General features: G+C 36.1%; 1 protein-coding gene across 7 annotated transcripts in view; it reads left to right on the top strand.

The window, feature by feature from the left end:
* Positions 1–16028, top strand: part of stxbp5b (syntaxin binding protein 5b (tomosyn)) — a 35051-nt gene that overhangs the window by 8196 nt on the left and 10827 nt on the right. For 6 of the 7 annotated variants that reach the window (XM_043263592.1, XM_043263591.1, XM_043263594.1 and 3 more), the window contains exons 3-19: positions 5672–5753; positions 5941–6041; positions 6905–7039; positions 7169–7232; positions 7343–7426; positions 8293–8416; positions 9200–9278; positions 9771–9925; positions 10624–10696; positions 10771–10918; positions 10995–11062; positions 11229–11269; positions 11454–11674; positions 12646–12833; positions 13056–13181; positions 14082–14233; positions 15432–15494. In XM_043263592.1, the coding sequence (XP_043119527.1) occupies positions 5672–5753; positions 5941–6041; positions 6905–7039; positions 7169–7232; positions 7343–7426; positions 8293–8416; positions 9200–9278; positions 9771–9925; positions 10624–10696; positions 10771–10918; positions 10995–11062; positions 11229–11269; positions 11454–11674; positions 12646–12833; positions 13056–13181; positions 14082–14233; positions 15432–15494 (1904 nt within the window). Of the gene's footprint in view, positions 1–5671; positions 5754–5940; positions 6042–6904; positions 7040–7168; positions 7233–7342; positions 7427–8292; positions 8417–9199; positions 9279–9770; positions 9926–10623; positions 10697–10770; positions 10919–10994; positions 11063–11228; positions 11270–11453; positions 11675–12645; positions 12834–13055; positions 13182–14081; positions 14234–15173; positions 15258–15431; positions 15495–16028 lie in introns of all 7 variants that reach the window. The other variant, XM_043263597.1, reaches the window with a different exon arrangement.

Raw genomic sequence — 16028 nt, 5'->3', positions numbered from 1 at the left:
GTTGATTGCCTCGTGATCTATGACCCGCTCCTCTCTGCTGCTCTTGTAGGCTGCTGTTGGCAGCATCCAACTCCAAGTGCTTTAAATAACGGCCATTTGAGACTCCTCCAGAGTTTGTTTAAGGCACCCAGGGCCTGTTTGATTACTGTTCTTAATCTTGTTTGGACAGATCCTATCTCGACTTTATCACTCTGAAACCTACTTGGATGAGGGCGAGAGAGTACAAGCTGTAGGGTCTAATAGCTTTATAATTGTATTTTTTTTTTGGCATTCCACAAAGAGTCTGTCATTGATGTGGTATGTGCATGTCTGTTTGCCGAAGCATGTTGAAGAAGCAAGCCAGACTCTTCTGTAGATATTAGATATTAATATTTTTAATATCTATCAAGCAGTGTCCTAGCAACCATTCAGAGCACCTTAACAGCTCCCTAACAAAGCCATTATGTATCTCTATGTCTTAGTGTGTTCGCTTAGCTATGCCCTAGCAACTGCCTGTCAACACCCTAGCAACCAGAACACCTTTACAGTCTTGTGATGTATGCAACCACATAAAATAGGCCTTTCATAATCACAAATATTGTGTTGGCGATTAATTGTTATACAAATAATTGCGATTTAATGATTTAATTCTGTTCATTTTGTCACTTATTTATTTTTATATTGAATTATTTGTTCAATTATTTGTAAAATAAAAAAGACATTTTCATTACAATTTATTTTAGAGCTGTTAAAATAGTAATGTTTCTGTAATTAATTATTTTATATTTAATTTATATGTCTATATTTATAGTATTTTAACACAAGCCTTTGTTGGAATGAAAATGTTTGACTTTTTAATTTATATAATATAAAGCTTTTAATTTTACAAATGTTTCCAATTGTATTATTTTCCTCTCTTTATTTACTACCTATATATTTGATGGGATTTCTTTAAATTCTTACATTTCTCTTATTCAAGCAAAAAATGATTGAAAATAATAGAATAAGACTAAATAATCGCGATCAGGTGATAAATCAATAATTCGGAACCCCTTAACAACATCTTAGCAGTTACTTAAAACAGCTTAGCAACCCCATATCAGTATCTCACAACACCTAGCAATGAATATGATCTATTGTCGTTTTCACTCTAAGGCATGAAAAACCTTTTAAACAACTTGCAAGACTTTAGGCCAACAATCTTGTCTCGATGAGCTTTCTTTCCTAGTTAATAGATTGTGTTTTATTAGATATATTTGAGTCTCATTTAATGAACTAATCAAGCAGCTCTTGGCCAGAGAGACAGAATTTTAATTATGCTCCGATGGCAGTTTTATTAAAGATGTACAGCCTCGTGCAGCGCTGAACCGGCATGTGTGTAAGGCTTTGATCGTTTCTGGACCTCACACCTTCCATGTCATCTCGTCTTTTATTCTCATCTCCGATCTGCTTTGCTCTCTTCCTCCTTGTTCCCTCTTTTGAGAGCTGCTTTACTGCCGTGTTGGCACCGTTTAGTTCCCAGGAACAAATGTCAGCGGTTGCAGAGAACGTTGACAAGCCTGTCCGCTTTAGCTGCGTTGTAATCTTGTGCACTTGAGGGCTGTATTATTAGGGCATATAGTATGACAGCACCCTTATCAGATTGCGCTGCTGTTTGCTCTCAGCGGAAGCCCCTGTTGTTTGAAGTGAGTCACCCATTGTGGTCGGCAATATGATGCTTTAGTAAAACTTTTGTGTGGATTTCCCATTTGAAACGTTACAGAGCTTTGTTCATTTGCTTCTTGTAGCACGTATAACACTGTTGCGTATTGAATCAGAAATGATTTGGGCAAGAGCAAATCCAAAATCAGAAGAATGAAACAATTTGTGTTGTACCTGCCCTGTACGCATAGGTTTTTACATTCCATTTTTTACTTTTGGGTTATTATAATTGTAATAAAAGTAGTGTCACAATAAAGAAAAGATCCAGAAAATCAAAGGAAAAGCTTAAAGAACGGGTTCACAATGAGAAACTTTGTGTTTTCTAGGCCAGATTATAAAGCTGCAACCTTCAGCTTCAACCTTCATTTTTATTTTGGCCCCAAACTGACTCATTGTAAAGTGGCCCTAGTTTGAAGCCCAGCTGGAATGTGTAATTTTAGTGAATTCAGATCCTTGCGTATGCACATGTAATCATCTTCTCCAGCTTTCATCTCAAGGCTGTGCTCAGTGGATGCTCTGTTTAAAGTTATTCTGTGATTTTATTTTGGCAAAGAATCGCCCGTTCAGACAGGAAATGGCCGTTTGACTGATACAACATGCAACCAGTCAGTTAACTTGTATATTTATAGGTGACTTTAAATAGAATAGAATTCACAAGTGTGCAGCCAAGGGTTAGCTATTTGTTAATGAAGAAAATAATAGGGCGAATGCGTTCTGTTGTGTTTTTGTTCATAAAGAAGAGTTTGTTTTAGATTTAATTCGTTGTTTAATTTCTGGAATATAATTTTTTGTTCAGCGGTACGATTAATAATGACACATATGGGTCAAAGCTAAGACGTTCCTGAATCAAATAAAAGTTAAAAGTTATTTTATCTAGATAAAAAGCATAAAAATATGGATAAAATAGTTAAATTAATAGATGTATTTATATAAACACGAAACAACATGCTTATGCTAATTTGTACTCGTTAAAAATATAAAATAATTATTGCTCATTCTAAATTGCATTATATTTTAATATAATTTAATATATTTTTAATATTCCTGCTGACAAATGGGTAAACCCTAAGTAGTTTTAAAGACAGTGGCAAAGGAAGGATATTCTGTAAATCGTGATAAAAATCTATGATAGTCATTATTTTTTGCTCGGAAAAATTATTTGTCTTTGACTCATGTCACCTGAGAACATGACACCCTGAACAGCATGTAGAATTTTTTTTATTGAATTTCCAAAACTTGTAAGTCGCTTTGGATAAAAGCATCTGCTAAATGAATAAATGTAAATTTTATATTTTTTGGTTTTCAGGTAAATGAAAACGTTATTATGTATAAAGGTATATGACAGCATTAAACTGTAGTGTCTCTGCTGAAAAAGTGTTATATGCTGGTTTGTGGTGATCATTAAATCCAGTAAAAGAATCGAGCAGCGATCTGTTTGTTCGTTTGGGCTCCAGATCCCAGTGAATGTGACGAGCTCCTGTCTGACCCTGGGCTCTTATCCAGCGCCACGGAGAGCCTAAGCTGAGGAGAAACTGGCTGGTCAAGAGCTTGATGCTTACAGTTATGAATAAATAATGAGTCAGTGGTCCACTGCAACTTATTTATAACAGCCCTCTGTTATTTATTCAGTCCATTTGCCAAATATGGTGAAGGCGAGTCTGCTGTGTAAACATCCCTGTTTGGTTTCCCATCAGTGCATCTCAAGAAATGACTGTAGGAGAAAGCACCGAATGCACTGAAATGAACATTTTTACAATTGAAACTAAAAATAAAGTTTTGGTAATTAGATTTGGGCAATTAAACTCCGTATACCAGTTGTAGTAAAGTTCTCCAAAAACAAGGCCATGTAAGTAAGACTGAAACACCTTTTAATTTTTTTCATAAAATTTTCCTACTAAATAACTTAATATAGTGGAACACTGTTTTACACAACAGCTCGAAACAATATTGTTTTACCACAGTACTGGTTAGCTAAAAAATGCTGCTGCATGCCTGAGCAAAGATTACAACTGAATAGTTGTTCCTGGCAGCTTTTAGTGTTCATAATATCTCATTTACCTGTTTTTTTTTTATGTTAAACAGGGCAGTGACTGCAGACAACTTATAAAAAAACTCTGGACTTCTTACGATTTTCTGGTATCTTGTTACTAAACAAATTGGTAAGTTAGACGTTTGAACTCAATTGAACAGTGCCAGAGTAATTTGTAAGTTTCTAGATCAGTGAATCTCTAGAGTATTTTATGAAGAAGCTGTGAAATATTAACATGACTAAATGCGTGAAACAGGCAGTAGTTTCGTCTTGTTTTTAGTTTATGGCCCTCTTTCTTGTTCGCAAACCGTCGCGTCAGCAAGGTGAGTTCATCTTCAGTGTAATGACTCTTTTCCTGTGCACAGTATTACCAATGTTGTTTACCATAATTGATCTGTTTAACAGAGATGCATTGGCTTGCAGTGGTAGGACGCGTGTGACCCAAGAACACAGAGTTAACATATTAGATGCTGTCAAGCGTACTTTAAGCTGCTTCTGTGTACTTGTAGGACCTTATAAATGTTTTCACAGTTGTAAGTCACTCAAGAGGAAATTAGTATACTGCTGCAGGAAACCGCTGATTCAATACGGATGAGAAACCCATTTCCTGTTTATAGTGTCAACTATTTTAGCATTCATTCCTTGGCATGAGAAGCGTGTTCGATGTCCTGAGGTAACAACATACAGCGTCCATATGTTGTTTTGCAGTGATTCTTCTTGGCAGATAAGAAGCTTTCTGATCTGAGGATATTGCTAGAGTGAGATATCTTTCGCCCCTGGGTCACACAGGGCTCTTTGTACTCGACTCTATTGTATAATTGGCCTCTGTGTTTCCATTAACAATTTTTAACATCTATTGGAACCATTTACATTTGAGCACAAGTTCTTTACAGTGGAAAAAGGTTCTTTAGACTATTAAAATGTTATTTATTTTTACAAACTGTTCAATGAAAGGTTGTTTTATTGCACAGAAAACATCTTTTTGGGACCCAAAACGCTTTAAAGTATCTGGGGATTATATTACTATCTAACAGAATTTAAATACTAAAATAAATACTCTTTAGCGTAAACATCCAGCAACCCAACAGTTTCTTCACCCATTATGAAACGTTGAATTCTGCAACCTGATATGGAACAGATCTCCTTTGTGCCTAAATGCACAGAGAAAGCATGTTCAACACAGTGCTGTTGAATATGAATGACTGTTTGACTGAGACGGTCGTTGTTGTCCTGCTGGAGAAGGGGTTTATGGGAGCATTTACAGTGCATTACTCCAGAGGGCTGAAGCAGCATTCACGGGCAAGACTTAAGACTCTGATTAGAGACTTTATATAATCCATTTAGTTAAGTCAATGGACAAGACCCTCGGTAGTATGACGCACAGACCTCTGGGAACACGGATTACCTTTAGTGCTGAACTCTGGTGGCTCACTTACATTGTCTGTGAGCAGTTTTTTCCTCAATATCTAGTTCATATGCTAAAATATATATGAAGGTGTATATTTTTAGATGCTGACTTTTTGCAGTTCTTTTAAATTGTCCTATAATAGAATGTATATTGTCTGTTGTAATCTAACTTTTACTTCGTTCTTTCTTTCTTGTAACACAAAAAGCAAATCTTGGTTTAAAAAAGCTATACAATGAAAACCGATGATTTTTACTGTGAAGCTCAGAGATGTTTTCTCTGATTTGATACACAATAAGCAGTGCTGTTTGTAAGAGTAATACAAATGTAAGTCCACTTGTTCTTAGACAAAACATTGTAAGATTTTTAAAGAAATGAAACCACATGGATTGTTTTTTGGAGCTTGGTGGTAAAAATCACTGTTTAGTTTTCTCATCTTAAAAGAAAAAATACTGTGCAATGCATTTTTGTACACTACTCATCCTATCCTGTGTTCAGCACATTTGACAGGGACTCTGAGGTTTTCAGAGATGTATGTACCTTAACTGAGCCTACAGATTCGGCAGAGCAGGAGTGGAGTGTTACTGCCAGCATGAGAGCGGATCGGCTGTCATCCAGCTGGAGTTTCTTGTCAATGAAGTGAGTTTTGTCTTCCCTATCTGTATAGACATTTCCTCTTCTGTACTTTCTTCAGGGCTTGTCCTTCTCCCTCGCTTTGGCTGCAACTTTTGGTTGAATATTTAGTCTTTAATCTGTTCAAATGTAGTGAATTACAAATGTAGAGCTTGTTAACACTTTATGATGTTCCTGTTTGTTTGGTCCGTAGGGGGCGCTGGTTAGTGCTTTGGCAGATGACAGTATTCATTTGTGGAATCTGAGGCAAAAGCTTCCAGCCATCCTTCATTCTCTTAAATTTAATCGGGAGAGGTAAGTTCTGTATAGAAATACGCCATTACATTGTTTAGATCATAAGAAAAAAATTACATTTTTAAAACATAAAAATCCTGTTTCATCTGAATAATAATTAGTATGATTTTCACAATAGTATATCTAACTTTTGATATGAATATTGATATATATATATATATTTTGCTATTCATGTGTCGTCTATCCCAAAATGTTTAATAAACATACTTTAAGTTCTGGTGTCCTCTACAGTGGTATGAAATCAATGTCCTGTACCATAACATAAGATATTTTCATTTGAAACAATTAGACAATAACAAATTAGTCATCTTCATTTAAAAACAATTTGAAAATTAGTCATCTTCTCTGAGAATGGGTCGCTTTAAGATGCATTTGGGAAAACAGCATGCACCAAACATCGTCTGACTTGATGAGAGGCACTTATCAACAAAAGAGAAGCTTTTGTGCTTTTGTAGCAGCAGAGGCAAACACCACTTACATTTTCTTCAGATAATACAAAAGTCGGCCTTACCTAGCAATATACTTTGAGTTTCTGCATCTACTGTTAATCAACAGACCATAAAGGCTTCAAATGAACGTTCGTTCAGAAACAAGAGGGCAGGGCAATGTTCTCAAGTGTCCTCAGTTGCATGTAGTCTTGATTGGTGGCCCATTCAGAAGAGACACAATGGCAGTCCACAGTAATACCAGATGATTTATCAAGCGTGACTCATTAATTTTGCCAGATTTCAGTCTGCTGTTATTGCCATTTCATCCTTAATGCGTCACGAGGCTCAGATCAGTCAAACGTTCGCCATCGTATGAGATAATCACAGGGAATATTTCACTTCTATTAAGGTCAGCTCTCTCTTTGTCTTTGGCAGGATCACGTTTTGCCATTTGCCATTTCAAAGTAAATGGCTGTATGTGGGCACGGAAAGAGGGAACATTCACATTGTCAATGTGGAGTCCTTCACCCTCTCAGGCTATGTGATCATGTGGAACAAAGCCATTGAACTGTGAGTGTCTAGACCAAATGAACTCCAGCGATTCTTGTGTGTTTTCTTCTACTGTTGGCTTTGGGAGATTTTAATTAAAGGACTTGCAAACAAATATTTTCCTCATAAACTGTCAACTCTCTTTAACAGTTCCTCAAAGACTCACCCTGGTCCTGTAGTTCATATCAGTGATAACCCTATGGACGAAGGAAAAGTATGAAACCTTGTTCCTTTGGGATTTAAATATATTCCCACAGAACTTTTTTTTTTTGGTTTGCTCTCTGATTGCATTATGTCAGAAAAGTCGTCTTTTTTGTTTTGCAGCTTTTAATTGGTTTCGAGTGTGGCATAGTTGTGCTGTGGGACTTGAAATCGAAGAAAGCTGACTATCGCTACAACTATGATGAGGTAAGACAGTGATGTTGACCTATAGCCCATCCTGACTGGATGCCGCATTTTATTTTGGGCCAAACGTTTAAGCATTGTTTAAAAAAAAAAAAAAAAAAAAAAGCTACTCTCATTCTGTAACCTCCCTGAAAGGAAGGAAGGTCTCAAATAGAGCTGGCATGTACTCCAAGTTCTCAGGTGTGACAGTAGGGATCGATTAGAAACACAACGGTAATTGAATGTGATTCTCAAGTAAATGTAACTTTAACATTTATTAGCAGCTGTACCATTTCCGTTTACCTTCATGTTTAATTTTAGTTTGGACATTGATGACGATCATATCATAAGACATTTAAGTACACATAAAGTTAGTTTGATGTAAGTTACACATCACATCAAAAGTCAGTAAAAGAATTAATAAATAAATATAAAAAGGAATATAAATAATAATAAAAAAAATAAGGAATTAAATATGTTAAGCTATAAAATATATATATATATTTTATATAATTTTAGTAGTAGTAATAATAATAATCATTATTATTTTATGGCCATACTGATATATAATAACAACATTTTGAAATAGTATCTTGTGAAACATACTCAAGTAACCTTTGTTTACAGGATTGAAAAAAATAACCAAATATATATATTGTGAAATATTGGGCAGATGATACATTTGTTGAGTTCTCAAATAAATAAACTCTAGCCTACAGGAAGTAACTTTTTTTGCAGAAGCGTTTGTGTCAGCTGTGAGGAAAGGAACCTACGATGTTTGTTTATGTTTATTATTGTTGACTCATATATGCTGTCACAACACATAAAGCACAGTTTGTCTGACCTGGTTTCTCTTGTGGTTGATTACTCATCTTTTGTTTGGCCTGTAGGCGATCCACTCTGTGGCTTGGCATCACGAGGGGAAACAGTTTGTGTGCAGTCACTCAGATGGCACGCTTACCACATGGAATGTACGCGCTCCTGCCAAGCCTGCCCAGATCATTACACCGCATGGTACGCTTCTGCCCAAACACACTCCCTTCCAAGTTCCTCAGGTTGAGCGCTTCAGGGAGCACAGAATAAATATTACGAGACCGTGAAGTGTGTCTTTTGAGGTCTGTTAGCCGCACCAACGAAAAAAAATGATTGTTTCCAAACAGGTTTCTGAAACAGATAAGTGTTTTTAAAGAGTCACTACACTTTCAGCCTGTGAACGATTACTTATGGACACTTTGGCACACTTTGATGACATGTTTCAGCAGTTATTAATTTTGTAAATAATTTTAATGCTAATTAATTGTGTAAGTAACACATCTCACTATATTTTTTCCTCATTTTTAAAGTAAAAAATTTATGGATTTTTGCTACTGGTGCAAATGTGAGAGCAAAAATTATTTGTTGTTATTGTTCATTACCATAGAAGTTTAAACAGCCGTGACAACGCCATGCTTCTACTTTACTGAGTGTTTCAGGCTACAAAAAATTACACACTTTTTTAATAATGCAGATTTTTCACAAACAATTTTTTATCGTTAATAAGGATGAACCAAAACAATCTGTTTACAAATGCATTATAATTCGTTATCAAAAGTGCACATTCTGTCCACAGATATTAATTATTGACATATTTCATTATTATTTTTAAAATGAGTAATAGAGGCACCAAAATTTTTGGAATTAGTTTAAAATACCACTCATTGTGGTTCCCATGGGGGAAAAAGGAGATAGAAAAGGGCATAAAAATACATAAAGGAAAGTTTTTGCACACCTTGTTTACCATGCAATTTTCTCTCCCAGGTAAACAGCCCAAGGATGGAAAGAAGCCGGAGCCATGCAAACCCATCTTGAAAGTGGAGTACAAAACTACCAGGGCAGGGTAAGGCTTTAGAAAAAAACTGAACTCAGGGTTGCATTCAGAAAGCAAACAAAGCATGATGCATTGCACACGTTGGCTGTCTGGTGTAGGTGCTTCTGTTTTATGGGTTTTACAGGGATGACATGATGTTTTTCAGAAGACTGATATAAAATGATATAAAATATACAGCTAATATGACAATACGTTTTCTCAGGGTTGCATTCAGAAAGCAAACGGAGCATGATGCATTGAGACTTGTGCAACCTTGCATTGCGAGAGACTATCTGGCATAGACGCTTCGGTTTTATGGGTTTTACGGGGATGACATGATGTTTTTCAGAAGACTGACATAAAATGCGCAGCTAATATGGATTTTGTATTGCTTTTAATCTTTTTTTTTTTTTTTTTTCTTCTTCTTCATTCCACTCTTTCTGAATGAAGCACTAATTTGTTTCCGGCTTGGCTTCTCTCTGCATCATGGAAAAATGAGATTTGTTCATTTGTTTTGTTAAGGGACCCATTCATGATACTGTGTGGAGGTTTGTCATATGATACAGTGGGTAGGCGAGCCTGTCTGACTGTGATGCATGGGAAAAGCACTGCAGTGCTGGAGATGGACTACCCCATAGTGGATTTCCTTACGCTGTGTGAAACCCCATATCCAAACGGCAAGTCACTGCCCCACCTATTGCTGGATTTTCTCCAATAACATTTAAAAACAGAGGCAAAATACAATTTAAGAAATCAAAGCTGCATTTGTTTAAATTTTATTTTAATAAAATTATATATATGTGTGTGTGTGTGTGTGTGTATATGTGTATATATATATATATATATATATATATATATATATATATATATATGTATTATATATGTATTATTATTATTATTATTATTATTATTATTATTTAATTGTTGTTTTTCAGAACAAGGCAATTTGCTATATTGTTTACTGGGTGATATAATGGAGAAAAAAATGTATAATTATTTTTATTTTTTATTTTTAATATATATATATATATATATATATATATATATATATATATATATATATACTTTTTTTTGATGTATGTTATTTATATTTGTGTTTATTTTTTTGTAGTTAAATACTGACAAAATAAAAGTAGACCAAGCGCTGTATTTTGGGCAGTATAATAACAGATTTCTTCTCTAATGAACTATAAATATTAGACCTGACAGCTGTTATTGCAAAGTAGATCATTTGTGCAATAACTAAAATAAAAATGTAGTTATGAAAAGCATTTATCAACAAAAAAAAAATCACTAAATAAGTCAAATAAGCAGTATTTTACTCAAACGCCCCTTTTAATTGTTTAAAATAATTGTTCACTTTGTATCTCCACAGATTTCCAGGAGCCTTATGCGGTTGTTGTCCTGCTGGAGAAGGATTTGGTTGTCATTGACCTTGCACAGATTGGGTGAGTAAATGCCAGATGTTACACACAGTGTGTCTTGGTTTGTGCAGCTGATGTATAAAAACGTTTCTGCGCAGGTATCCGATCTTTGAGAACCCGTATCCTCTGTCCATCCATGAGTCTCCGGTGACCTGCTGTGAATATTTTGCGGACTGTCCAGCTGAAGTCATTCCTGCACTTTACTCAGTGGGCTCCAGACAGAAGAGACAGGGATTCAGTAAGAAGGTAACGTTCTGCCCTTTGTCGTTTAAGAAAATGGATAGTCCTAAAACGGCTGATCCAAATCTGTGTTTTATTCCAGGAATGGCCCATAAGTGGAGGTAACTGGGGCCAGGGAACACTAAGTTTCTCAGAGATTATCATCACTGGGTAAGTGATCTCTCACATGCACACACTCTTTATTGTACCGATGCCTTTTCAGGTATATTAGAGAATTAGAGAGGAAAATAATTTTTTAGGCATTGCAAGTAAAAATGCTTTTCTGTTTGGAGCCACGGCTTACTGTTTTCTTCTGTTTTCTTTCTGAAAACAACAGGCATGCTGATGGATCGATCAAGTTTTGGGATGCCTCAGCATGTGAGTTTCTGTCTCAGAAAACATACTTTTATGTTTTATGTCACAAGTACAGTCTACAGCATTATTTTGATTACGCTTTCAGCTATTCAAATGCGTTTGAAGTTTGCGGATTTGCTAATCAGATCTGCTAATAATTAGGAAAAAAATAATAAAGATGCTGAATTAGTTCTTTTGTGTCTGTCAGTGATGCTGCAGGTTTTGTATAAGCTGAAAACGGCAAAGGTGTTTGACAAGCCCCGCGGCAAAGAGGAGAAATCCAGCACTGAAATTGTGGATGAAGATCCGTTCGCCATCCAGATCCTGTCCTGGTGTCCAGAGAGCCGAGTGCTTTGTGTGGCTGGAGTATCGGCTCATGTCATAGTCTACAGGTTCAGCAAACAGGAAGTCACCACTGAAGTAGTTCAGGTCTGTGTGCAAATGCATGTATATAGGTGTAAAATGTGCAGGATGTGTATATGTGTAGTTGCCAAATGAACAGGATGCTATTTCACAAATGCCTGATGTTGATATGGGGCCCTAAAAACTGCATGGTGATTATAATGCAATTATAAAAAAATGCTGTTTAAAGCCATTTTAGATGGAGTTTAGTATGCACACTGCAGGATATTTCATTAAGCATTAAGTTGTTTTGACACATGGTTTCCAACAGTTAGAATACCATATGCTGCATCCACACAAATGAGTAAAGCTCTCACTTATTTATGCTTATTAATGCTAAAAACCTAGTTTTTAATGAGGAGGTGTCACCACAGGACTGAATAAATGAACATGGGAGTAGCTCTACATAAATATTGCAAATATAATTAATAGTGGGTAAAATTCCAGATACAGAAATAGTTGTATCTTAATAAATATTGCCCTGTCCTACCAAACCATATATAAATGAAAAACTTATTTATTCAGCTTTAAGAAGATTTTTATATCAATTTTGAAAATAAATGATACTTAACACTGCTCCAGGGTCGCATTTGGCATTTGTATCCATATATTTGCCATGAAATGTTTACATTTTTATTAATTATATACATTTTTATTGAAAAAAATATTATTCATTTTAGTACTTTTCTCTCATTAAGAGGACTTTTTTTATTAATATTAAAATATTACATGATTTGCATAGGTAATTGTTTTTATAAAGAAAATATATAAAATATTATATTGTTGACTTTTAAAGATGTATGTATGTATGTATGTATGTGTGTATGTGTGTATGTGTGTGTGTGTGTGTGTGTGTGTGTGTATGTATGTATGTCAACTGCCTGTATTACCCTGACTTAATAATTTATTTTGCCATTAAATGCATGGAAATCTATATATTCATCTGTGAACATGCATATGGTCGTATAGATATGATGACAGTAGTCTTGTGCCTGTAGCTCCTGGAGGTGCGTATGCAGTGCGAGCTGAATGAAGTGGAGTCTCCCGAGGGCGGAGGCGAGCAAGCGTCAGCCGTTTCCACCCCAGGAACCTCATCCAGCCCCCAGACCAGCCTGCCTCAGTCCCACCCCTCCACCAGCAGCAACAACTCATCTGACGGCCTGCGAGATAACGTGCCCTGTCTCAAGTACAGTCTGTTTTCATCTCTTTCAGATTTACTCATCCCTAAGCGACATGTAAAAACAAACTTCAGACTTTGCTCGCTTCACGTGTTAATGCAATGGACTTTTCTTGTGTAAATGGGCCATGCGGTCCAGATGTTTGGTTAAATATCTGCCTGTTTGACCGCATGATTTGGTCTGTGCTTATATTAGCATGTAGTTAATTGTGTCCTGTCTTACTTGGCCAGGGTCAGGAGTTCTCCTCTCAAACAGTCTCCAGGTTGCCAGGTGGAGCTGCTCATTCAGCTGGTGTGGGTCAGCGGGGAGCCGCCACAACAGATCACCAGCCTGGCTGTCAACTCTGCATATGGCCTGTAAGTCCACAAAACGACAACACTGGCTCATTTATCACACCTCTGATGTCTTTACAGAGCATTTAAAAACACTTCCTTTCCACAACAGCTGTTCATTATCTTTCAAACAAGTTTTATCTGTCATGATCCACCGTATTAAAACCTAGCAGCCATGCATGAATAATTGTTGTTTATTACAATAATTAAGAATTTGAACTATTTGAACACTATTGAAATGCACATATATAATGAGCCACAATATGCTCTTATATCTGATTACCATCGCTAAAGACGTTAGGATTCGGTATTCAAGTCTATGAAGTATATTAACAGTCTGTTAGCAACTATAACAAACAAATATCAAATAATAATGTAATCATCTTTTGCTGAATTTGAAGTATAGTATTTTCAGATGTTCAGATGGACATTTGATTGTAACATCTGGTGTGTTCTGGAACCTTGAGTAGAAATTGTGATTAAATTACTGCAGCACAAATGTTGTAAAGCAAACTGTCAAAGCTAAGAAACGGTTTACTTTTTCTTTATAGATGGTTGGGTGCAATTTTTTATTTTTGACATAACACCCATACTTAAATAGCAGAAATATTAAGCCGCATAAAGTGCTTTCAGTCTTGATAACGATACTAATAAAAAGAATAATACTATAATAATAACAATCAGGATAAATGATGAGTATAATTTCTGAAGGATCATGTGACACTGAAGTCTGGAGTACTGATGCTGAAAATTTAGCTTTGCATCACAGGAAGAAATTGCACATTAAATACATGACAAACAATACAGTAATTTTTAAATTGTACCAGTGTGACCTAATATTGTTTTTTCTGATCAAATAAATGCACCGTGGTTAATCGCGTGTTACTTTTAACCAGTAGTGTGAATCTGTCCTGTGTTTTACAGAGTTGCTTTTGGCAATGGTAGTGGACTTGCCGTGGTTGATTACCTTCAGAAAACCCTGCTTCTGAACGTGAGCACAGCTGAGCTGTACGGCTCCACAGATCCTCATCACAGACAACCACGCTCACCCCGCAAAACCAGACAGCTTTCGGCAGGTGAACAGACATCTAAGAGAAAGCCACATCCTCTTATTAATAATCATAACTTCTGCATGTTGTCAGTCTGTGTTTCTGTCTGATAAAGTAAAGCACGTGCTCATCTTGAGCGGTGTCAGTCTCCGGACCATGATGCTACATCCTTCAAACTGCAGGCGGTCGTCTCTGGCCGAGGAACCATCTGCACCGATCTTAGAAAATCATCCGATCCATATGCTCAGAAAGGGGCGCCGGTGTTTGTTCTTTTCTGTCCCCTGTCTTTGCTTGTTCTTTTTGTTGTTCACTCATCTGAGTTTCAGTCTTTGAAATACACAGATGCCAACAGACTGAATTTAAGGCCATGTGACGTTTTGCATTATTGTTAGTGATGCGCTGATACAAAAAAATCTGGTTGGTTGACCAATTGATGTGACCAAATATCAATTCTAAGGCATTTGAAAAGGCAGTTTATTTATTATTTAATAGTAATCAATTACTTATAACTCATTTTTGGGGTTAGCTTCACAAATTTTCCATCTGTTCTGTTTTGTGTGGAAGCGCACTTCCGCCATGTTAAAAAAATTGCGAATTGCAATTCAGTTCTTTTTTTCGCAGTTCTAAATGTTTCTCATTTAGTTTTTGTATTTTTGCTTTTCTTGCTATTCAGAATTGGAGGCTATATCTTGCAATTCTGAGTAGACAGTATGGGGGGGAGAAAGGTCTGAATTGTCACAGAAAAGAGTTTTTTTAATTATTATCTTGACCACTAACTTTTGCATTTTATTATTTTTAGGCTTCACTCGTTTATTGAAAATAATAAAGACAAAACGCACGTCCAACCTGCCCTGAATCCAGTCTCTGGACTCTGTCGGTTCAAAGGCCTTCTAGCTGTTCATTTGATTTTGTGTCATTGTTTTGTCTCACCCTTTCAATATTCGTCTCTTTCTGTGGTTTCGTAAAGACACTCTGCATAAGAAGTCTTGCATGTCCGGCCTCACTAACTTTTATTCTGAATCTGTGAAAAAGCTTCGTTCTTCTTACCTCAGTAAGTCACATGGCACTCATCAAAGGTCTTGTCCTTCTCTTTATATCTGTCTTCATTCTTCTTTTTCTCTTTGTTTAACACTATAGTCTATTTTTGTGCTGATTTATTATTTAAGTGATGTTCATTGCTTGAAGTCCACCAGGCTGTTTGGTTTAGACTTGTTTGTTTCAACAGGTCTTTGTGATGGTAATGATGCATCAGCCGCACCAGAGGAGAGATGCAAATCACCAACTTCAGGTAAAGTTTCCCTCATTCTTTCTCCCTTGTGTTTACTAGTAAAACAAAAAGTATTGAGAGCATTGATTGATGGTAGTTTATGATGTGTTGATTGACAGCCCCTTAAAGGAACAATTCACCCAAACATGAAGCTTCTGTCATAATTAACTCACTCTTCTGTTGTTGTAAACATGTATTTAAGGAGGCAGAATAGAAATCCATTGTTTTTCGTAAATCACCACCTACTTTTATTTTATACTGCCAAATATGTAAAATGTAATAATGTGTCTGTGTTTCGAGTATTAGCCACTTGTGTTAAACAAAAGAGAATGAAACAATATTGATAATGTTGAGTTCGTGATAACATGTTTGTTTGGCGCGGATTGTGCCTTTTTAAGGTGCAATGTGTAATTTCTTCAGCACTAAACTAAAGGACCGCTGCTGACATGCTTTGAACAAACTGGTAATCCCATCAACCCCATGCATTTCCATTGGTCATGCAGAAATTGCACACTCAACTTATAGACAGACATATTGACAAACTCCGCAATGCCA

This window comes from Puntigrus tetrazona, chromosome 17 (genome assembly GCF_018831695.1).
Source record: "Puntigrus tetrazona isolate hp1 chromosome 17, ASM1883169v1, whole genome shotgun sequence".
NCBI lineage: Eukaryota > Metazoa > Chordata > Actinopteri > Cypriniformes > Cyprinidae > Puntigrus > Puntigrus tetrazona.
This window is presented reverse-complemented; position numbering and strand designations above follow the sequence as displayed.